This window comes from Balaenoptera borealis, assembly GCF_965194805.1.
Source record: "Balaenoptera borealis genome assembly, chromosome: 1".
NCBI classification, from domain to species: domain Eukaryota; kingdom Metazoa; phylum Chordata; class Mammalia; order Artiodactyla; family Balaenopteridae; genus Balaenoptera; species Balaenoptera borealis.
The window spans coordinates 56,393,198-56,418,470 of record NC_138860.1 but is presented as its reverse complement, the minus strand read 5'-3'; the positions used below and the strand labels follow the sequence as shown (position 1 = coordinate 56,418,470).

The window sequence follows — 25,273 nt, the reverse complement described above, 5'->3', positions numbered from 1 at the left end:
TAATTTGGACTCCAGAGACAACTTGTAAAGACAAGAGCATGAGTACTTCAAATTTTCTTTCGAAAACTGAGTCATAGATGTTGCATTTCAAGCCAAGTAAAGGTTTGATTATTTTACACTTCATGGCTTTTTAAAATTCCAGTTGCTATAACAACTTTGATATTTCTTTATTATTTTTAGCACTTCAGTTGCCATAACAATAAGATATCTTAAAAAATAGCAATTTTCTTTTATAAGGGAAAAATAGCTTTCAATTAAGAATGAATTTGAATCAACATTTTCTTTCCTATAATGTGAACCCATTATTTAAAATGTACTTGTGCTGTTCTGTTTTCATATAATTTTAACAGACTTTCCCAGGAAAAGTTTTAAGGTTTAACTTTTCCCTCTATGTTTTTACTGTATAAAAATTAAAGGGAGGTAACTGTATTCAACCCATTCTGTGAGATAATATTAATACTTGATGGGATTTCATTGATATAAAAATCTTCTTAAACAATTTAATTTCCAGATTTGTTGTTGTATAAAGTAAGAAAAGAACATGAATGATTGATAGCTCTTACATGAAAGATGTAAGAAAGCTTGGAATTTCCTTTTTTCCTGTGTTATTTTTAAGTGTATTTATTATGTCTATTGCCTTACTAAAATAGTTACCACCTCACTTACCTAGAAATAACTGACAGTTCAGACCTGAGCTATGACACTTTACTCATAGAGCAGTACTTCTGTTTACTCTTGGATAAAAAATTCTTATAAGCTTAGTTTCTGATTTTTAATCCTCTAGAAAATTAAAGATAGCAAATTAGAAGAGGAATGAAGAGTACTGCTATATTTAGATAGAGTCAAAAATATAGGGAGCTATGTATTCCTTTCTATGCAAATAGAGTCAGAAAATATAGGGTGCTATATATTCTTATCTAGGTACCTAGTTACTTGTAGAAATTAAAGTCTCTCTTGATTCAATATACATATATATTGAATCCAAGGTATGATTGTGTTATAAGATAGTATTCTAACTGACATTAACAGTGATGATCCCAGCCTACCAGGCAAACATTAAATTATGTTCAGAATTCTCAATTTAAGAAGGCAAAAGAGTGGATGATACATCTTGTAAACATTTAAATGTAAAATTGGATAAAGTAAAACAAAATTTAAAAAACAAGAGAGACCTTCAATTATCTGGGAATTGCAGGATCCATGTAACTGAGATTTTTATGGACCAAGGTTTGGTAATTCTTATATTACTGTGTTGCTAATCACATAAATTTCATAAAATGTGTGGTCAGGTTCAGATAATGTGTTTCTTTTAAGAAGGTACTTTTTAAAAGGAATGTTGAGGGAGTTGGCAACTCAAGAGAAAAGTGAAAGTATTGTATTAAATTTCCTAATCTCAACAGGTTACTGTGGGTGTGGTTTCTTAAGGAGAAATGACTAAACAAAAAGCCTGTAGATAGTAAAGAATATGTTTAACTTCATTATCAGGGAGCTTTGAGTGAACAAGTGCTATATGCTTTTTCTGGTTTATTTTTAATTACTAATTTTCATAACCAACTTTAAAAGTTAAGTATTATTATCTCAATTTTACAGATGGAAACTGAGACATGTGGAGAGAATGATGTACCCAAGGCCTCACAGTTACTAAGTGCTACAGCCAGTGCCAACCCAAATCTGGCTCATTCTAAAGCCTACATTTTCTTCTCTAAGTCACAGTCTTTCCTAGTCTTCAAACTAAATAAATGTTTATTAAAGGTAATAACATAACTTGGGGAAAATGGAAGGAAAGATCCTACAGTGCATAGTTTTATTTTATTGTTCTGCATACTATTTTCGACCAATTAATTTGATTTTAAGTATATATTTTATATTTGAGGGTTTCCCCCACTAAGAGTTAAACATCCCCATAAGTTAGTATTTCCTTTGTCCATTTTCCTTTGTGATTGACTAAAAATAATTGATTCTCTCAAAGGTTTTGCTTTCTCAGACAGTTGTCTTAGGTCCCAGCTAGCTAAGGCAGTCTCAGAGTGTTGTATAACTGGCATTTAATAAAAAGTCTTTCTCACTCAGTGTCTCACTTGCATCTGGGCTGTTGTGTCTGTGAGTACAAACAGTGAGCCATGAGTCAGGTATAATGATTGAGAGACTGTGAAAGTAGACACGGGCTAAATGTACTTATTCTGTCCAGCAGTATCTGTTCTTTTAGACATTTCAGTAGCCCTTATTCTTGATGGGACTTTGCTTCTGAGGATTCTGATATTTTTCTTTTTCAACATCAATATTTATGATTTCCTGGCAATGCCTTAAAATGCACTCAAGTAATTTAGGTCTCTAATTTGATGGCATTGCACTGAAATGGGGACACTTGAAAAAAGCAAATGCAATCATCTTTATCATTCTCTTCAGCTATCACTTACATATGGGTGAAATGCACAGATCTTAAGTGTGAACATTTTGGTGAGTTCAACACATATGCATGTATATAGCCCACAGCTATTAAGATAGAAAATCTTTCCATCGTCCCTGAAAGTTTCCTTATACCTCTTGCCAGTAAACACACGCGCATACACAGACACACACACACATACCCCTGAAGCAAGTATGTTCTGACTTCTTTCATCAAAAATTAGTTTTGCCTGTTCCAGAACTTCATTGTATGGACATATCACATTTCCGTTTATCCATTCCCCTGTTGATGGATGTATGGGTTGTTTCTAGGTTTGGGCTATTAAAAATAAAGCTGCTATGTACATTTTTATACAAGTCTTTTACGGATATATGTTTCTGTTTCTATTGGATGGGATTGATGGGTCATAGGGCAGATTTGTTTAGTGTTATAAGCAACTCCCAAACTATTTCAAAAATTTCCAAGTTGGGCCATTTTACATTACCACTAGCAATTTATGAGAGTTTCAGTTGTTCTACATCCTGACCAACATTTAGTGTTTATCAGTGGCTTAATTGTATCCATTCAAATGGGTATATAGTGGTATCTCATTGTGATTTTACTTGGTCTTTTCTTGATGACTATTGATGCTGATCACTTTTTCATTTTCTTGAATGGCCATCTGTATATCTTCCTTTGTGAAGTGTCTATGTCTGTATTTTTCCATTTTGATTGAGTTACTTGTATTTTTATTAACAAATTGTAGGAGTCAGTTATGTATTTTGGATACAAGTTCTTTGTAGGATATATGTTTTACTAGTATTTTCTCTCAGTCTTTTGACTTGCTTACTGATTTTCTTAATGACATCTTTTGAAAAGCAGAATTTTAATTTTAAGTATAATTTATTTTTTATGTTTAGATCTGTGATCATTTCAAATAATTTTTTGTGTATGGTATGCGAAAGGGGTCTAAGTTTATCTTCCTGCAGATATTCAAAATTTTCTAGTACCCTTTACTGAAAAAATTTTCTTTTCACCTTGACTTGTTTTAGAGTCTGTTGAAATTCAATTGGCAATTATGGGTTTATTTTTGGACTCTCTATTCTTTTAAGTCATCTGTTTGCCTGTCCTTATGCCATTCTTGATTATTGTGGCTTTATAGTAAGTCTTGAAATCAGGTTGTACCAGTCCTCCAAATTTTTTCTTATCCTTTCCCAAGATTGTTTTAGCTATCGTAGGTCCTTTGTGTTTATATGTAAATTTTAGAATCAACTTAGTTCTACCAAAAGCCTACTTGGATTTTAATTGGAATAGCAATAAATCTGTAGATCAATTTGAGAAAAACAAATATTCATAACAATATTGAGTCTTCTAATCCATAAAGATGACATATCTCTCCATTTACGTAGGACCTTTTAATTTTTCTCAATGACATTTTATAGTTTTTAGGATAGAGGTCTTACAGGTCTTTTGTTAAATTTATTCATATTTTCTGTGTTTTGAGGCTGTTGTAAATAGTTTATTGTTTAAAAATTTCATTTACTATTGTTTGTTGCAAGTATATAGAAATGCAGTGATTTTTGTGTATTAACCTTGTATTATGACAAAATTTACTCATTAGTTCTAATGGGATTTTGGGTAGATTTTGGGGGGGCGTATTTCTTATGTATACAATCATGTCTTCCTTTTCTTGTATTGCTTAACTATTTCTTTATCTTGCTTATTATACTGGTTGGGACCTCCAGAACATTGTGCATAGAAGTGGTACAAGCAGACATCTTTGCCTTGTTTCCAGTTTTAAAGAGAAAGCATTTACTCTTTCACCATTAAATGTCATGTTAGCTGTAGGCTTTCCCATATAGTGTCTTTGTCAGGCTGAGGAAGTTTTCTTCTGTAGTGCCATTAACTTAACATTTGTTAAATATTTTTAATTGTTAATAACTTGCCTCATAATAAAATGAAGTTAACTTACAAACTTGTTTTCTGCTCTTGAGGGGTCACGAAATCAGTGGATTCTAACATGTCCCACTTTAGAGAGTTTATTTTTTCCTTAGCACTTAGACCAAGTTGCTTTAATACTACATTTGATAGTACATTTAAAATATATTGATACTGCATTTTGCAGCATTTGACATTCTTAAAATGATAGGTAAATAATCATTATCTCTTGCTAGATATGACTTTTCTAATCAGTAGTCAAATATTCATATTGAATTGGGTTTAGGTAGAGGTATAGATGAATAATATTGCCCTTACTTTGAATATATTAGGAGGCTAATTATTTTCCCCCTGCAATCTGGTCATATAATTTATAGCTTTCTTGTGAATCTTGTATGTCATACAAGGAATTGCAAGGAACTTTGCATATTCGACCTTCACAAAACTGGTTATTAGTGTTTTTCTGTCTTTTTATAGACTCGTCAAGCTATTTGATATGCTTTATATTAACATTATACTAAACACTTATTTGTTCAACTCCTATTCTTTGCCCAACACTGTAGTGTAGGCACTGGAGATATAAGGAGGAACAAAACAGATGTTCTTCCCCTCATGGAGCTTGCAATCCAGTCAGGAAGACAAAACTGAACGAAAACGTACTATAAACTATGGTACATGTGGAATCTGGTCTAATCTGGGAATTCAAGGACGGTTCCTCTGAGGAAGTGGTATTTGAACTGAAGCCTGAAGATTGTATCTGAATTAACTAAAAGAAATGTGATGGCATATTAAGCAGCAGGTTCAAATACCCTGAAGCAGTAAGGAGCATAGCACATATGTGTGGGACGGGGAAAGGGTGGAGTGGAGGGAGGTAGAGCCAGTTTAGCTAATCCTAAATAATGTAGAAGAGAAGTTAGATTGAATAGATATAAGGAGACCAGATTTTATAGGACCTGTTAGTATTTTATCCTAAGGGCAGTGTAAAACCACTGAAGTATTTTAAATGAGAGTGATATCATCTCATTTGCATTTTGGAAAGGTTATTCTGCCTGTTTTGCACATAATGGATTGAAGAGAGGCCACAGACCACTCAGGAAGACCAGATTGGCAGCCACTATAGTGGTTCACACACAAGATGATGCTAGTTTGTTTAGGGTAGTGGAGGTGGAGAAAAGTTAACAGATGGGAGGAATAGTTGAAGAAATAAATTCTGAATCCATACACCTTTTTGTACCTTTAAAAAACCTTTTACTTTACCCTCTATTTGTTTTTTACAATATTGGTTGCTCATTTCTCCTTGATAATCATTGCCTACTGTTTATCCTATTTACCGTCGGTGGCTAATGATCCTCTCTTGCTTTGCTGTTTAGATCCTGTTGAGTAGTTGCTTGAGTTGCTTAGATGTCTAATAATGAAATATTGATACATATAAAAGGACATATAAGACATATTTAAGGTATAAATGAAAAATTAAACATCTGTGATGTATCACCTCAAGAAGTTATACAGTTTTAGCTATTAGAAGGAATTCTGAAGTAATTCCAAATAATGGTTCCTCTTAGATATTTCACAGCTAGTGTTCATCAGTTGAAAGGAGAGGGGGGTGGTTGATAATGACTAATAAGAATGACAATAATAAAACACCTAATGACCCCTAAAATGAAGAGAATTATGCATAATATAAAAACAAAGAGTGCTTTATGTAATGAGCTGTGTAAATATGATATTAATGCTCTTGTTATTAGAGCTTCACATTATAAATTAGTTTCTATTATAATCAGATCAGAAAAAAGGATGGAAAGGAAAAAAAGTGAGGGGCTAGTAAAAAGAGTCAGTCTCAGAAAAGAAGAAAATTATCTTGTTTGAACTCCTGAAGCTGTTTTTTTGAAGTTGGTAGAAGAAAAGAAGGAAGCTTGGTAGGTCAAAGCTATTGCTTCTTAAACTCTCCCTCTCATATTATCATATACCTTTGGCAGCATGTACAACTAGGGATTATTTACAGTATTCTTCGACTCAAATCCCTACCAGTGATTATTTGTTGGAAATAAATGTGTCAAACTAAAGTGATCTAGTATTTGAATTTCCCTAAATGATATTTTTTGCCATTTCTCTGATTTAAAAAATATTATGATTCAAAACTTGAAAAATAATGCACAGTCTATATTTTTAGAAGGATTTTTTTTTTGAGTTTGGTGATGAGGTAGCTTTAATTATTAATAGCATTTTATTTTTCAATGGTTTTATAGTAAAACTTCGTATTTAAAAAAGCTTCGTATTTAACTGTCTACATTCATGAATATTTATCACCTGTAATTTTTATTTTGAATATTTATTATTATTGTGAAAGAGAGTTTTAGTTAAATAGAATCTTGTTTGATTTCCATGCTTTTCCTAAAAGTCAAAATGCTTCCCTGTAAAACAGGACTTTCTAGCCTTTTTATATTAAATTTAAATATTTACTTTCAAATCTCAATATGGTACTCATTCTAAGATTGTTATTCTAACTTATTTCATACATTTTTCTGGTAATGAGCAATGTGCTTCCATTCTATATTCCACCTAACTCCCTGAAGATTTTAACAGTAATATGATCTTCCTGAAAGGCAGTTCAACATGGAGGAAAGCATAGATCTTCTATTATTTAGAAATCATTTTTTGAAATCCAAAATAATTCTTCTTAGACATTTCCTGACTAGCTGCTCTAGTGGAAAAGAGAGGGAATGAGGGAGGGGTTCATCAAAATGGTGTTAAGAATGACAATTTTGATCTGTTTCATTCCTAGTTTCATGGCTGTGTAATAGTGAGCAAGTTATACTTACCTTCTCTAGGTACCCACTTTCTTCCTTTGGAAAATGATAATGATAGGTATCTACTTCATAGAGATTTAATATTTTTATTGAGACAAAAATGTAAAGCATATAGCATAATACTTGGCACATAGAATGTGCTCTAAGTGTTGGTTATCCATTTTCATCTCAAATTTCCTGATTCAATTCTGAAATAATGTGTAAAGTAATTCTAAGTCACTTTTAAGAAAATTGCTGACCCCATAAGAAATAGTTTTAAAATAGTGAATGTTTGTCTATAGTAAGTCAAAATAAATGGAAATATTTTTAACCTCCATTATATAAATGAGCTTAATTACTTTCTTCTGACTTGGGTATGAGTAGCTCATGCACTGTATGACAAAGTTCTTTGACTCTTTGACTCTTTTTCTATTAGGATAAAAAGTGGACTAAGCAGTCATTCTATTTATTTCTAATGTCCTCTCTTCTGAGGTCATATTTGACCTTAAATATTCCAGCAAGTAGATTTTATAGAGGTGTTAGTTCCAATACTTTGTTTGTACAGTTAAATACATCAGATTCAGCAATTTAGTGTGGGTGTGGCAGGGATTGGAGAGATTACAAAATAACTTCTGTTAATCAAAATATAATATATTTTAAAGAGTAAAAATAGTAGCTCTATCACTTGAGTTCATGAAGACTTAGATGATTTTTAATAATTAATAGGTTTTTTCTGCCAATGAGCATTAGATTACTGCTGACTTTTTAGTGTCCTAGTACCTTGTGGTAGTTTCTCTACAGGGTTTAAAGGTGTATCTCAGGGTTTTTTTTTTTTCTGTCCTGCTCATAGGAAATAATCTTTACACATGCTATAAGGAAAATACCTCTAGAAATTCATACATGTCATTAATATGTTATAAGGATCGGTCAGTTCCATTGTGTTCTTTTGTCAATCTTGATCGGAGCTTGCCGAGTAAGTCTATAAGCCTGCATGTGCCTGGCAACTGTTACCTAGTGACAGTTTCAGCTGCAGTAGCCATTGGCTGTGCTGTTGATTGGGGCAGGAGGACCGAGTCACCTTTCTGATGGTGAGTTCTTCTGCATCAGCTCAGGATGAGGAGGAGGAGCAGGGCTTCGACTCAGGTGGAGGCAGTGATACTGAGAGACTGTGAAGAATACACCGACAGCATCTCGGTAACTGCATCACAGTAAATCGGACTTCTGAATCAAGCAGCCCAGCCTAGCAGCTGATAAGAGTGAATGTAGGTGAGAAGCATTGTTTTATTCCTGTAACAAGAACTATTTTGTGATAAGTGAAACTAGGAATGTGCAAGGAGGAATATCCTGTGGCTATTATTATAAAAGAAGAAGGACTTCCCTGAATGACTTGGTGGTGCACAAGAAAATAACTTTAAGAAGAATGCTTTCTGTTAAGCTCCTGCATTGTTCCTGAAGGAGATGTTTCTATTTATAATGCATGTTCTTTCTTCAAAAGGTATGACAGCAAAGACTGACAAGAGACTCTCTGAAATGCCTGTACTTTAAAAAAGACTTTTGACAAATGTTAACCTCATATCAGAATGACCTTGGAAGCATTTTGGATGGATTCTATCCTGCCAGTCTTTCAGTATTTCAAACTCTAGGATTTAAACTCATCTTGATGCTTTAGAAGTATTTTAAAACAAGAACATCTTATAACCTATCTAATGGCCCCTGTATTAATTGAGCACTTGCTCAAAATAGAATACAGAACTAGAAGAGGCATTTTCTTAACATATGGCTGCTATATAACTGCAAATATAACAAACAAGGTAATTTTCCACTTTGAAAAGGTTTAGTTGAAGTAATGATTTAATGTGTTAATCATTTAATGAAAACAGAAAAGATATAGCAATATAGATTAGAAAGCCTACTAGAAATACCTAAGTAATAAATAATGGCAGCATTTCTAGTCAGAAGCTCAGAGGATATAGGAAAGTTTCTATTGTCTAAATTTCATATATATTTACATATATTTGTGAGATATAAGTGTGGTTGCAAAGGTGAGAAATAACTTTGAGCTGTATATTTTATGATCATGCTCCATTATAAGGAAGGTGGTGTATCAGATAATGAAGGTTGTTTTCAGTTATTGATGCTGAAATTAATAGCAAAAATGATTTTATTTTCCTTTTGAAAAGGAAGGAGTATAAATTACGATGCTGGTGGTAGCACCAGTAACTGTAATGGACTAAAACGCTTTTCATCTGAATGCTTAAAAAATGCATGCAGAATTAAAACTTCAGAAGTTTTTCCTATTTTGTCAGTGTTGACCCATTGTGTATTATCTTCTCTACTGGAAGTATGCTTTTTTTTCTCTTATGAGAGTTACAGGGCAATCTGGAGTCCATTACCGCTGTTCTGCTCCTTTGTGCCCCAGTAGAGATGAGTCTTTTAGAATTAATCTTGTTGGAGAAGGGGGTTCTTAGCTTTTGAGAGAAAAGAGAGAGAAATGGATCATAAAGTTGACCCACCAGCATCAAACCCTGAACTGAGCCAAAGACACTCTTTGCCACAATGAACTTTTTCTTAGCTTTCCAACCAAATCTGAGATCTTAATTATTTAAATTCTAAAATATGAATCCATTTCTCCTGACAGATGAAACAGGAAGCCTGAGCCTATTTAAGGTTTTTTTTCTCACTCTTTCGAGTCGATCCCTAAGAAACTACCTTTCTGAGGAGAACAAACGGCCCACAAGAGCTTTTCTTCCTTTGGCAATTGCTTTTTTTTCTTTTACAGATTTAATTTTTCATAGTGCAAGGTATTATTAAAAAGTCCATTTTCTCTAGAAGTGCCTTGTGTCTGCAAAAAGTTGTTTGAAAGCACCGGAGGAAGCTAATCGGTGACCTTTTTTTCACCTCCTTTCTAGCTTATCCCCCTTCCTCCCCCCTCCCAAAGCTGAGGTGTGTTACTGCTGCACTGAGGCTGATGAAGAGACTTGAGTACTCCCTGGGATGCTCAGCTGTGACAGAAGCGCTGCCACTGTCTACTGAAGCTGATTCTGAGACACTCATGGGCAGAGTTTAGCAGATGCTAGGCAGGGCACCTGCTTGCTGTAGCCAAAGCTGCAGGTTCTTTTAATTCCAAGCCATGAATGAATCCAGATGGACTGAATGGAGGATCCTGAACATGAGCAGTGGCATTTTGAATGTGTCCGAACGTCACTCTTGCCCACTTGGATTTGGCCACTACAGTGCGGTGGATGTCTGCATCTTCGAGACAGTTGTTATTGTCTTGCTGACATTTCTAATCATTGCTGGGAATTTAACGGTCATCTTTGTCTTTCACTGTGCTCCACTCTTACACCATTATACGACCAGCTATTTCATTCAGACGATGGCATATGCTGATCTTTTCGTTGGAGTTAGCTGCTTGGTTCCTACTCTCTCACTTCTCCACTACTCCACAGGTATCCACGAGTCACTGACTTGCCAGGTTTTTGGATATATCATCTCAGTTCTAAAAAGTGTTTCTATGGCATGTCTTGCTTGCATAAGTGTGGATCGCTATCTTGCAATTACCAAGCCTCTTTCCTACAATCAACTGGTCACCCCTTGTCGCCTGAGAATTTGCATTGTTTTAATCTGGATCTACTCTTGCCTAATTTTCTTGCCTTCCTTTTTTGGCTGGGGGAAACCTGGTTACCACGGTGACATTTTTGAATGGTGTGCCACCTCTTGGCTCACCAGTGCCTATTTTACTGGCTTTATTGTTTGTTTACTTTATGCTCCTGCTGCCTTTGTTGTCTGCTTCACTTACTTCCACATTTTCACAATTTGCCGGCAGCACACCAAAGAGATAAATGACCGGAGGGCCCGATTCCCTAGCCACGAAGTCGCTGCCTCTGGAGAGACTGGGCATAGCCCTGACCGTCGCTACGCCATGGTTTTGTTTCGGATAACCAGTGTGTTTTACGTGCTCTGGCTCCCGTATATCATATACTTTCTTCTAGAAAGCTCCCGGGTCTTGGACAATCCAACACTGTCCTTCCTAACAACCTGGCTTGCTATAAGTAATAGTTTTTGTAACTGTGTAATATACAGCCTCTCCAACAGTGTTTTCCGGCTAGGCCTCCGAAGACTGTCCGAGACGATGTGCACGTCTTGTATGTGTGTGAAGGATCAGGAAGCACGAGACCCCCAACCTAGGAAACGGGCTAATTCCTGCTCTATTTGAAGAAAACTACACAGTAAATCAAATGTAATCTGACAGTAGTTTGGGATTGTATTCTTGCTTCATCTGGAAATTTGCCACTAGAGAAATATTTACTTGAATAGTTGACTATGAGAGGAAGGGACTAAAGGTGTTTTTTTCATGGAAAAAAAAAAATCCTGAAGAAAAGGATGTATAGAGGGTAATCTCGTGAGATAACTGTAGTGTGTGAGTATGAATGTGCAGTAATAGGCAAAATCAAGCACTGAGGATGGAAAAGTACCTCAGATCTTCCACAGGGCGTGAGCAAAGCCCCTGGCGTCTGTCTCTCTCTCTCTGACTGGACTCTGTCCTCTGTCTCTGTCTCTCTCATTCTGTCTGTCTCTGTCTCTCTCACTCTCTTTGTGTTTGTGGAAATTATTTACATAAATTGCCCTTTACAGAAAAATGCTACATATTATATATGTGGTAAAGTATAATTTTTTGCATCAAAGTGTACTTGTTTAAACTCACTTACCTACAATCCCTAAACAGTCTCTCCATGGAGGATGCATAATAAGCATTGTATTTTATTACCTGCCACACAACCATTTTGCTTGCGTTTTTATAATATCCGTAGCACAAAATTTCTGCTATGAACAAAAAGAAACAGTATTTTTGTTTCTTCTAGGTGAAATTATGCTCCCTCCTCCTTCCTAACAGCCTATTTTTTTTTTTTCTCCATTTTTCTTGATCTGCATCCTTTGGTACCTTAATCCAGAAGTGTCTTAGCTAATGAAAGAATCTGCTATATAAAAGTCATAATGTTGAATGATTTATTCCTTCCAAAAAAGCATTCTATAGGTTGTTTGAGATATTGTGTTAAGTATTTTTAATGGCTTTGGGAAACCTTTTTATTTGTTTTCTTTTGAATTAGTTCATGTGCCCAAAGTGGTGTCTTTTTGTTTTTTGCAGGGGCTATAGTTAAGCTTTGTTTTTCTTTAAGATAATTCACAAATAATTCTAATGCAGATGCAGAGTACTCACTCAGAAGTGAGGTATTGCTCTTAAAGCTACTTGTGTCCTTTTTTTTTTTTTTAAAGAGTAAAATATTAACCTTTTTGTGTTAGATTTACAAAGCTTATTGTTGTGTCTGCTAATTATTTGTGTGATAATGCATTTGCACATACTATATTTTTTACAACAAAGAAAATGTAAATTACATTATGTGATCTGTGCCTAATGTCTTCTTAGCACACTATATAGATCAGTGTTGCTTAAGTCATCAACATTGGACAAAAATATACAAAAACTTCTTTTAAGAGAAAAATACTTTTGTGTAGTTGTTATTTAGATATTTCTATTAGACCAAGCTGCATTCTTAGTGATGCTGAGAATAAAATATACTTAATTATCAAATACAGGTAAGAACTGTCAGTATTTTCTTTTGTAATGATCTGTTTTCATATTCAGAGATTAAATTAACTTATTTTTTAGTGTGCTACATGGCATTGTGTAGTAAATTGTCAGGGGTTTAGATGTAGCAAAACGGCATTTGGGAAATTAGTAGTGAAGCAGGTGTAACTGCTGAAACATCTAAATCTTACTTTTTTTACCGTAAGTCTCCTGCCTGACAGATATTTTAAAATTTATATCAAACTACTGAGTATTTTTCTTCTCAGCATTTTTTATTTCTTTATTTTATGAAATGCATTTAGTGAAATGTGCCTATGACTCTTCAAATTGGAAGCCAACCATGTTTGCACACTGGTGGTTTGACTTCAGAGGTCTTTTAGTAAAAGAAATGTCATCATTTTATTGAGGTTGTTCTGAACCCATGTATATTTTTAAACATGTAAGGAAGGTTTAAAATAAAGAATAAAACAGTATTCTACATATTCAAAATCAGACTTTGCTTCAGTTTAATAAAACACTTAGAATAAGAGTTTACTGTTGGGGAATCAAAATTTGTTTCACATTTTTGTGGTTTGGGTTGTTTATATTAATTCTCATCCCGTTTGCCATTGACATCTTGGATAAGTTGAAATGTGCCTTTTGAGTTCAGACCCGTTTAAGGAAAACAAACTTCAAGGAAACATAATGCTGCTGACTTTTCAGGTGGCGTAAATAGAACTTTCAACATTATGTGTATTATTTGGGAATCAGATTTTGATCCTTTAGTTTGGTGTGTAAGTATAATTAGAAAAGACTCCATAGATCCTCTGTACAGAAAACCTGAGGCTGCGTTTATTGCAATTTCCTCTTCTGGCTTTTCCGCATGGTAGTTAATAACAATAATTATATGCCAGGCACTGTGTGAAGTTTTACATATATGAAAACATTTAATCCTCACTACAACCCGTGGAGATAGGTACTGTTTTTATCCCCATCCTAAAGATGGGGAAACCAAAGAAAAGTGATTTATACAAGGTCAGTCACTCAATTAATCAGTGGTAGAGGTTCATTCACACTCAATTAACCATTATGCTATGCTGCCTTTTCCCCCCAAAGCCTCCAGACCTTTGTACCTCTGTCTGTACCTTTTCCCTCCAGAACTTGTTTGAGTTTTCTTTTTTTCTCACTTAAATCTTTTGCTTCAGGTCTTTCCTTGTGATACCTTTTTCCTTGATCTTAAAAATCTCTTTTATTAAAGTAGCAATCTGGTAAGCCCACACTTACCAGTTTAGTCTTCAATCAAACTGAAACCCTGGGGCATGACATTCCCTTGACATTACTTTTGTTCTTTTTTGTTAAGTTTTCATTGAATATCTTTTTCAAGTCTCTATAAATTTCCTATTGAGAAAAATGTGTTTTGAAGGAAAAGAGTGGAGAAGGAAATCTCTGTTTTAGGCTGAAAGGAGAGCCTCTAGAAGGCGAGTTCTCGGTTTAGATTCTTCATTTATTTTAATGTTTCATGTGCAACTCCAGGGCAAGCCACTTAACTTGCTTTTGACATATTTTAATATGTGTTTATATAATAATACTTATTTTGAAATTATTCTGTCTTTTAGATGAATATGTTTTAAGAATAGAAAGCATAACCATTATTCTTATTATACTGTATTCTATGGTAATTATCCAATTTGGTTATAAATGACAACCAAACAATAATGATGTAGTCTATGACTAAAGGTTCTATTATCTGTGGTGTTGTTTCTAAAGTTATATAGTGTTGGAAGGCTTTATAACCTACTAGTTTGTGAAACCTGCACTGAAACCCTGGCCCTCATAAGCTGTTTAGCCCTAGGAAACATACTGAATGTTCCACGTCTCCAGTTTTCTCATCAGGAAGATCCAGAGACTTGTACCTTCCTAGTAGGCTGGATTTGAGGACTAAATGAGATAAAGTAATCTCTGTGTTCAGCATGGCTCCTGACACATAGAAAGTATTTGGAATGTGGTAGCTCCTGTTTTATCATCTTTGTGGATGCCAGATTTATTGCCATCAAAACTTAAAGATCACTAATCGCAATTTAAGAAAATTGTATTTTATAACAATTAGAGTTTTCTAAAATGGCGTTTTTCCCCAAATCTGTCTAAACTCAGATTTTGGCCTAAACTCAGATATTTTTAAATGTAGAAAACTTCCATAATCTCTGACAGCTCATTTTCCAGGAATAGTTATTCATGAAGACATCATTTGAGATTAAAGGCATCCAGCAAGCAGATGATGGGATGAGACAGGAATGATTCTGAGATTAACCTACCTCCTTACTTTATTGTATTAAATATGCTTAAATATTTTTCTTTCATCAGGTTGGCAATAGAAGGAAAGCATTGTTCAGGAATATCTTGCCATTTGTCTTCGCATTTTAGTTTTCCTCATTTACTAAAATGGAATTTAAAGTATTTTGTCATGTACATGTTACCTCGAAGAAACAAAGATTAATAAATAGATTCGCTCTACATGTATCTTCTATAATGAAGATTAGAAATGATGTTGCTGCCTTAAATTAAATGACTTTCCTCTGTCTCTCCCTACCCTGGAAGCTAATCATTAGATGTGAAAAAGTTATAAATATGCGATAAACAGAGAAGATTAAGATGTGGGGAATTTGCTTGTATAACATGCTGAGCGTAGCATCATTTGTGTCCAGGTAGGACCATCACAATGCACAGGAGATTATGTTACTGAGTTGATGCTCTATTCTGATGTATAGGTTCCAAAAGTTGCTCTTTTCCCTGAGTAAAACTTGAAGATTAGAAGGATATGTAGAAAGTTGCATAATCATCAACCAAATATATAGACACTGAGGAAAACAAAATGACTTGAAAAGAAAAAAATATAAATCCCCTTTTCAGTGTTTCTTATATATGAAAGTTTTATCCAGGGCTAGTTTTGCTCTATAATTTAAAAGATTTTAACTTTATTTAATAGTGTAAATGATTGTCTTTTAAAATATTAAAAGTGATGTGATTAGGTTTTTCTTCTTTATTAATATTCTGTTTAAAAGTTTTTTACAGTGAGCGTTTACTTATGTTATAATGGGAAACTCGTTTTGTTAAAAAGAATGCTGACTGTTTAAAATATATTTTGATGTTTCACAAAATTTTTGTTGATTCTACAAGTAACATTATCCAATTTTGTCTCAATACTATATTCTTTTGAAGACAGTTTATGCAGTTTCTGACTTGTGTAATATTTGTTATTTCACGTAAACTTTTTAGAGAAGTTTGATGCCCTTCTGCTTATGATATTAGATGTCCTTGACGTAATTTTGCTTCAGCGCAATCAGTTTGAAGTGCTATTTGCTGAATCTGAAAGGGATCTCAATCACCTACCACTTTTCTACTGCACCATTTTTTTAATGCACTGTTGATGGCACCTTTTAGCATTTTTCACATCTTCAAATAACAGAAGGATGACCTTGCATTAGGGAAATAGGGTCCCGCTGGTGTGTTAACTGCATTTCACAGATAGGCAAGATTCTGCTTTCAGTCCCCCATCCCCAAAGATCATATCTATAACTTTTTAATAGTAACTTTTATTCTGTTTTTATATATGATTCCCTATGAAGGTGAAGAAAATCAGAGTAATAAATTCAGCAGGAGTCTGTTATGTCTGATAGCAGAAAGGCATATGTGATATCAGTATCTTCACTATAGTAAACGGGACCACCAGATTAGTTTCGGAGATTGTAAATTTTTAAAATATGTTGGTGATAAATATCAAGAAACATAGTGCATAATGGTAGAACTTATTGAATGGAAATATTTGCTTAAATTCTAAAACTTCCCCAAATGCTCTTTTATGCAAGAGAAATCACATTTATCTTTGACTTTAGAAATTTGACTCCAATTTTACTGTTTTCTACTTAAGCAAGTATAAATGATGTTGATGATGGTAAAAAGTGCCCAGATATACTTTATAAATTCAAAGTGGTGGCATTATTTTAGGTGGAAGGCCCACACACAACAAATCAAGTACAAAGTTATATAGCCTGTTCTTTAAAATTCAAAATGTATCTTTGAATGCAGTGCAGACTGTAGCATGACCAGTGCATTTGTCTGAGGTTATGCCTGACACAAGCAAGTGTTCGTGTATATACTCTGTGTAAAATACAGTTTTAAAACATTTACTTATGTTTCTAATAGAGTTTGAAGTTTAAAATAGGTATTAGATTATGCATTTTATAATAGTAAATAGCCTCTTCACAGTTATTCCATTTACTCTTCCAGGAGTTTTATAATTAAAAATAGTAAATTGGTAAAATTGATATTATAAATGATAGATTTTGCTAAGGTTAAAATATAATTTGTGAAGAAGCAGGTTAAAAAAATCCTGAAAATCCTTGTTTTAATATTTTAACAAGTTAAATTATATTTGGATTGTTCTTCAATTTATTATCTTGGCAAGGAAAAGATGGTTCAAAATTCTGTCTTTAAAATTGCTTTAAGTTACCAATTTCAAAATAAAGCATAGTTTCTTATTTGCAAGAAAACAGCTTCTGTATAATGTATATCTAGGTTTTTGTGAAATGTTCTTGCCATAAGTTAGATTTTAAAATGTAATAAAAATTACAAATAAATATGCATTTAAATTTTTGCTCTCTTCAAACAGAATCTGAGGAAAAACTTGACACCCCAAAGATTAGATTTATCACACTTCTGCTTCTATTTCCCCAACACAATTTTTTTAAACACTTATTACATGTCCAAGGTCTTAAAACTTTACTGGATTTTTAGATGTATTTACTTGGAGATAAACCTGGAAAAGTACATTTTAAAGATTCATATTTAGAGTGTTTTATTATTAAATGGGTCTTGTAATGGCTTCTGTTATTTCAATCATCAGCTTCACTTACAGCCCTACTTTCTCAGTTTCTAAATGTGATTTAACACTTATCATTGAGCAAACTATTAAAATTTATTAGAGGACTATACCTTGATTGACTTTTATAGATTTTGAAGTCCAGGACATCCTGTGGTAGCATTTATTTGTGGGACAAGATAAAGGTGTGTGCATGTGGGTATGTGTGTATTTGTTATAATGATTTTACCAATGTTACAAACTTAGAAAAAAAATCCCTGCATGCTCAATTTGCAGTCATTGTAGAGTGTTTAATTACTTTGCCATAGTTAAAGGTACACATTTTTTTTTTAGTAGAAAACTTATTAGGATTTGAAGTAACATTCTTTGGTGAGATTACCCATGATGTCTTAGTTTTGGAATGTTACTATGAGATATATTCAAATGATTCCGTGTGCAATGAGGAAAATGGAGACAAGTACCTGCCTCTCCTATCAAGTGTGTTAAGAAATTATTAGAAAACGCTGCACGTTAAAATTCGAAAAAGCTTAAAATGCTTTTGAACATGTAAAATGCCCTCGGCATTATGAATTAGATGTATTCTAAAAGCTTCTGTGAGTACGCCCTATCTCATTTCACATATAGAAATCTGAGATAAGATTTTTAAGTGACCCTCACGAGATCACATAACCAGATAGAGATACTACTGACCATATGTCTTGTGCAGCAATAGTTTTGCCTGTGATAAAGTTCTTGAATAATGTATTTATGGATGGCTGGTGGTTGAGTGACCTGACCCTTCTTCCTTCAGTAGCAAATGAAGACTTAGTTGATACAGGAAAATTCCATATAAAATTTTATCTTTTAATTTTTAAAGTGGGAAAGATTACCTTAAGGTTGACTATATGTTGAAGGTGGGATTTTGAGGTCATGGAAATTTTTAATAAGATGTATTCTCAGCACTGCTAATTGTGTTGATATTTCTTAAAGCAATTTCTTATCCGTAGAGGGTAATGAAAATTTATCTCTCCTTTTAAAAACGTAACAGTTTGAAAACATCTGCTGAATTTATTGAGAGCTATATAGACTGAATTCAGCTGTATTAGTTATGTATTTAAAAACTATAACCTTGATGAAGAATTGTCAGAAACACACTACTATAGTCATATAACTACTTCTGAAAAGTAAACATGTCATAGCTGTGCACTTTGTGTTCTGAATGTTCTTTGTAATGGACTTGTGATGTTGTTGAAGTCATAATAGGATGGGTTTTTCTGAAGCATTATGATGGAAAAGATTTTGACATTTCTGGCTACAGTGCTTTATAAAGTCCTATATATGTTTGTGTATAGTCTAAAAAATAGAACTCAGGGAATCAGAGAGAACAGTCTGAATTAGTGATGTTTTACCTAAAACCTTATTAATATATAATTCAGTTTTCTTTCAATGAAATAATATGTTTATAGAAAAATTAAAGGAACTCAAATTAGGCTAACACAGGATTGTCTTATAAATGTCCTTAGATGAAACCTTTCCTTAGTTTCGAAAGTACATGCATCAGTTGAATATAACTGCATTCTACTGAGTTATTTGAAGTTTGTTGCCTTAAACATTTAAGATTTTTGTGAGAATTTATGACTATTTAATTTACGGTACTCATTAAAAGGGTTTGCAAGATGAGTCATTGCAAAATTCATATTATTGCAGTCTGAATTAACCAGATATGTTTGCATTCCATATCAACAAATTAGGGCAATAAATATTTATTGATTGTGTTTTATGTGACATGAATTGTGGTTCTACAGATACTCCTGGACGCTTTTAAGTCCAAAGAATAACTTATTGAATTGTGGGAAGCAAGCAAGGGGGCAGATTATCTAATTTGTAGAATTTGAGGGAGAGATTTTAGGAACAATGCAATAGATTGAAGAATTAGAGGGATTGATTTATTTTAAAAGATGAATTGACCTAAATATTTAGCCATGTGTTTAGATGCTTTAGTCTCAGAAGATACCTTGGGATACTTGAGAAGTTATTAAAATGAAAGGAAAGGAAATGTTCACTGTTTAACATAGTATTGTTGAGAGAAATACACAATAACTTTGGGATACAGTATATTAAAAATAAAATATTCTTTTATATGGATTAAATCTAATTGGAGTAAAATCGTTAGGTATAAGCTTTGAGATTAGGACAAGAATATTAACATGGGTAGAAGTAGCTTCAGGGACTGTACATGGGGACGACATGTTCTACCAACTCAGGTATCATCCTAGACCACTACTACTAGCTTTTCCCTAATATTTGTCATCTGATTATTGATGAATCTTACTTTATGAAGGCTTTTTTAGTGACAGGCAGGTTTTAATTTGTCTGCTACTAAGCTAATCATATGATGTATACCTGATATTTTTTGATTAATAGAATCATTTATGCATTTGTTCCTTAAGTATTTATCAGGATTTTCCTGTGTAAAAACTATACAGGGACTATACTAAATTCTATGCAAGACAGTGAGATTTATAAGTAAAACAGGTTTTCAGTTCTCTAAGAGCATATAGACTAATAGGGGATAGATGGACCACATATAGGTAACTATAGTATAAGATAGGAGTTGACAAAGTCTACTGCTTACTATTGTAAATAAACTTTTATAGAAACATAATTGCACCCATTCATTTATAAATCAACCTCTGACTGACTTCATATTTCATACTGGAATGGCAGAGTTAAGTAGTTGTGACAGAGATTTTATGTCCTACAAAACCTAAAATATTTACTATTTGGCCCTTTCAGAAAAACATTTACTGACCCCTGATATAAGACATTATATATACCTTGTACATGGTACTCACAGTAATAGAACATTGTGCTTTTATCATTGCTAAGGATCTCATAAGGAGGAGTGATTGTTAATTTCAACCTGATTCACCCAAGTATCAGGAAAATTTCCAGCATATGGGTAAAACCATAGATATTGAGTCTACCTCTATGATTCCAGTGGTTTGTCAACCGATTACCTCACTCTAAATGAAACAAAGAACTATTCTTTCTAATTAATTAATTCTTACCTTTTACAGTTAATCTACATACTTATTATATTTACACCTTTTCCTATTTGGCTAAAATTCTTTGCATATGAAACTTACTTCCTAGTCTCTTTATTCAACTGCTAATGTATATAGTCATACATTATTTTACCTTTAAATATGGAGCCAATAATACTTAATATTGAATGTAGTTTTCAAATATCAAAAGCATTTGTTAAACTTTCCTTCAGTAAGTGATAACCTTATAGTCTGAACAAATTGATTCACTTATAAATAAGCAGGCCTCTTTTGTAGTGCTCTAATAGGCAGTGAAACAGAAGATCTAGCTATGTAAGAGCCACACTTGTATGCAACTCTAAAATGTATATGATTTAAGAGAGTTTATAGGGATTCCCTGGCAATCCAGTGGTTAGGACTTGGCGCTTTCACTGCCCTGGCCGGGGTTCAATCCCTGGTTGGGGACCTAAGATCCCACAAGCGCTGCGTGGCCAAAATATAAAAAAAAATTTAAAAAGAGAGTTTATAATTCTGCATTTATAGATAACATTATTAGTAGGCTCTTGGTAATATATGTGAGAAAATTAATGGATATAGTTGCACTCATGGCTAAGAGTGCCTACATCAAAAAGAATTTTATGGTGTTTGACATTGTCAGTTGTCAAAGGTGTTTTAAACTAACCTGTCAGAGCGTTTTGGTTTTCCTCAAGTTTAGTCAAATGGGTGAGAAAATGAATAAATGATCTTGAAACTTCTTTGAAGACACACTTCATTTGGTTCATTAGAATAAAAGCAAACAGTTATATATGCTTTCCATGCACTAGGTACTTTTCCATATCAGAGGTAGGAGAGCCATCATTTGAACCCATATAGTCTGGCTGAACACCATAATAATTTATTTATTGTATATTTTTCTCTAAATGAATGAAAGGAAAATTTCTTGTAAAGCTGGATGTTAAAAAATAGTAAATTGTCAGGTTTCCATTAGTTGATTTTAAATGAAAGATCTCGAAGGATTATTAGGATTATTGTTGCCTTTTTTGGAACAGTCAGTAGACTGGAAGACTTTAAGGGAAGACCTCAAGGATTTTTTATAGAGATAATTTGAGTGTTAAGATATTGTCTCTGCTTCTTTATATATCCACCAACTTGCCCTTCCATAATTAGCACTTTTTAATTTCACACAACTCTATAAAAGGACAAGTTATAGCTAACTGCTGAAAACGTATCTCAAAATCCTGCCTTTTCTAATTCTCATCCCTTCTGCATAGCTAATTTCCATTTTTTCATCCTCAATCAAGATTCATTTTAGTTGTTTTTATTTTTAATTTTTAAAGAAATATTACTCCTTAAGGAAATACAGGGAATATTTAAAAGGATAAAAAAGAGACTAAATCACCCATAATTCCATTACCCATATATACTTAGATATAGCAACTCTTCATTTTTTTTTTCCCCTTCCATTTTTCCACCGTGGACCAGGACTTCTTCTATGTAAAGGATTTTTTAATGTAGTTATTTATATCTTAAGGACTTTTCTATTTTATTGAATACTTTTTATGAACATCTTTATAAATAAAACTTTGTCCCTATTTAGTATTATTTTCTTAGAATTTTTAAGAAAGAGAAATACTGAGTCAAACTTATGAAAATATTTTAAGATTATTTATACAAGCTGCCAAATTACTTTCCAAAAGAAGTGAGCCGGTTTATCTTCATACCAGTAACTATCAACCTACCTTGCTTCACCACAAACTTGCCAGCAGCAATTCTAATTAACAAGTAAATTAAGGGAATTGATTTTCACTTTATCCCCTCTGAGCCCCTACAGAGGTTGCTTTGCTTAATATGTTTTTTGTGGTATTTTTCTTCCTTGCACTAAAAAAACCAAAAACCAACCAAACAAACAAACCTAAAACTGAGATGGGCCTGCTGAGCCTCATTTAAACCAGTGTACTCAAATTCTTTATTTCAAAGAGGGAGGAGATATGGGGATGTACGTATATGTATAGATGATTCACTTTGTTATAAAGCGGAAACTAACACACCATTGTAAAGCAATTATACTCCAATAAAGATGTTAAAAAAATATAAAAAAATAAAAGAGACTAAAGAAACATAAAAAAAAAAAAGCCTTTGAGCTCAGGTCATCTTCTCACTTTTATTAGCTCACCATTTACTCTGTGCTGCTGCCTTGTTAAGACCAGGTGTTATTTTAAGAATGTTGAATTCTGACAATGCTGTTGTCCCGTTATTGGTACTGTCTTCAGCATTTCCTATTCATTGCATGTGGTGTGTGCCACACAGCTGCCTATATTGGAGTTTGAGAAAGACCTAGAACATTTTCCCCCTTGTATTCTTCTGCCTCTGTGAGGGAGGATCTTTTCCTAAGCAGAGACTTTTGAGGCCTGTGTCTTTGGGGTGTATGTGGACATCAAGACTTCAGCTGTTAAGGGCTGAGAACCCCAGGCCTGGTTTTGATACTTGGGATTTTTCTAACCCACAGAACCATGGGTGTAGTTCCCACAGTGGTGACTGGAGCTGTGGTAAGCCAGTGGGTGGCTTTACCACTTTGGAGCTGGCACACCTGCTGTGGATGTCTGCGGAGCGGGGGATGCTTGTAAGTCTGCATCTTTTCTCCCTGTTCTGTCTTTTACATTGCCCTGGTTCCTCAGAGTACTTTGTATATAGGCTACTCAGTTCTTTGTTGAGCTGAGTATAAAGTGCTCTCTGTTATAGTTAAGTCATTTATTTGTTGAGTTGAATTCAATTTAATTGTTTGGCTTAACTGCATTTTGAGGTCTTTCTCCTTTTCTCCCCCACTCAGTTGAGCATTGGTTGGACTGAAAATTACATCAAAATCCTTTCCCCCTGCCTTTCTAGTAGAGTATATATGAGGCAGCAATGGAAAAGAGTACATTAGAAGAGATGAAAGGTTATTTAATATAGGTATCATTTAATATAGCTACCTACTCTAATTGAATTCTTCCGTCCAAAATCCACATTCAGTGGACTTGGTAGGCTTTGAATACGTGTTTTAAAGGTAGGTGAATGCACTTTGGGGTAACTTTGGATTCGGAATAATTTTTATATTCAGCTGAAATGAATGTCTTTCTGTTTCTTCTCACTGTGATTATATAGAAAAAATTAACATTTCTATTTTACCCAAGAACCTTCTGTATACATTAGTAGAATCATTGTTTCTATCTCTAGTCTTCTCTTAGTCTTGAGCCATTCCTTGTAAAATATGTTTTTGGAGCTCATCACCAGCTTTTTCATGAATTTGCTCTAATATATTCTTCTTTAAATGGATGAATGTAATGTTCTGTATGCGATATGACCAGTAACAGAGGATAATGGAGTTATTATTTCCCCTTGGTTTACATACCATACTGCTTTTTTCAGCACAGAAGTAAATTAGATATCTTTGATAGTTATATTTTACCATTTAACATACTGAGTTTATTTTCAAAAAACCCCTAGGTCTTTTTCATACCTACTTAATTACATGTCCTTCTCCCTACATGCACAGTAGTTCATTTTGTTTTAAATTATTTGCTTTATTTAAAAAATTTATTTATTTATTTGTTTGTTTATTTATTTATGGCTGTGTTGGGTCTTCGTTTCTGTGCGAGGGCTTTCTCCAGTTGCGACGAGCGGGGGCCACTCTTCATTGCGGTGCGCGGGCCTCTCTCTATCGCGGCCTCTCTTGTTGCGGAGCACAGGCTCCAGATGCGCAGGCTCAGCAATTGTGGCTCACGGGCCTAGTCCCTCCGTGGCATGTGGGATCTTCCCAGACCAGGACTCGAACCCGTGTCCCCTGCATTGGCAGGCAGACTCTCAACCACTGCGCCACCAGGGAAGCCCAGTTCATGTTTTTTTAAACACAATTTTAGACTATCTTTATCTCTCTTAAATTTCATCATGTTAGACTTGGCTCAGTTGTTCCAGCCTTTTTGAAACGTCATCGTATCTTCTAATATATTCATTAAACTTTTGCCATCTGCATATGTGATAAACATCTTTAATGTGTAAATCCAGGTAATTGATGTTGTCTCAAACTATCTTTGTCATTGGTCCCCAAGACCATCCTCAGATTTGGTGTTTTGTTGGAAGGACTCAAGATTTAGTGTATTGTTGTACTCACGGTTAAGATTTATTACAGCAAAAGGATATAAAGCAAAATTAGCAAAGGGAATCAGGCAGAAGAAGCTTTTAAGAGCCCTCTTCCAATGGAGTCACAGAGTATACACTTAATTCCTCCAGCTACTTGTGACAACACGTGCAAAGTGTTGTGTACCAGTGAATCTCATTAGAGACTCAGTGTTCAAGGATTTTACTTAGGGCTGGTCATGTAGGCATCCTTTACCCAGCACCTACCAGAATCCCAGGCTCCCAGAAGAACAGATATTTCACATAAACCATATTGTTTGCACAAACAGTCCAGGCATAATGAATCATCCTTGTCGTTTAGGGGAAGCTTTATATGATTGTAGGGAAATGTTTATCAGCCAAGTTTCCAGAAGCTAGCCAAGGGCCAGCCTTACAAGGAGGCTGTTCTAAGGACAGGCAGTCTCAGGCCTGCTGTATTAACTCTTTTCTATACATTATGTTATGTTGACATTTACTGTGTGTGTGTGTGTGTGTGTGTGTGTGTGTATGTGTGTATGTGTGTGTGTGTATATATATATATATATA

At 34.0% G+C, this 25,273-nt stretch overlaps 2 protein-coding genes across 10 annotated transcripts in view; both read left to right on the top strand.

Annotated features, from left to right (window-relative positions):
* The window catches only part of RABGAP1L (RAB GTPase activating protein 1 like), a 789,965-nt gene that overhangs the window by 324,286 nt on the left and 440,406 nt on the right, over positions 1–25,273 (top strand). The window lies entirely within an intron of this gene.
* The window catches only part of GPR52 (G protein-coupled receptor 52), a 29,459-nt gene extending 4,186 nt beyond the window's left edge, over positions 1–25,273 (top strand). Inside the window, exon 1 of the mRNA XM_082395597.1 lies at positions 1–25,273. This exon is cut by the window's left edge and continues 4,186 nt beyond it. Within this exon, the coding sequence (XP_082251723.1) occupies positions 10,238–11,323 (1,086 nt within the window). The 5' untranslated portion in view covers positions 1–10,237 and the 3' untranslated portion in view covers positions 11,324–25,273.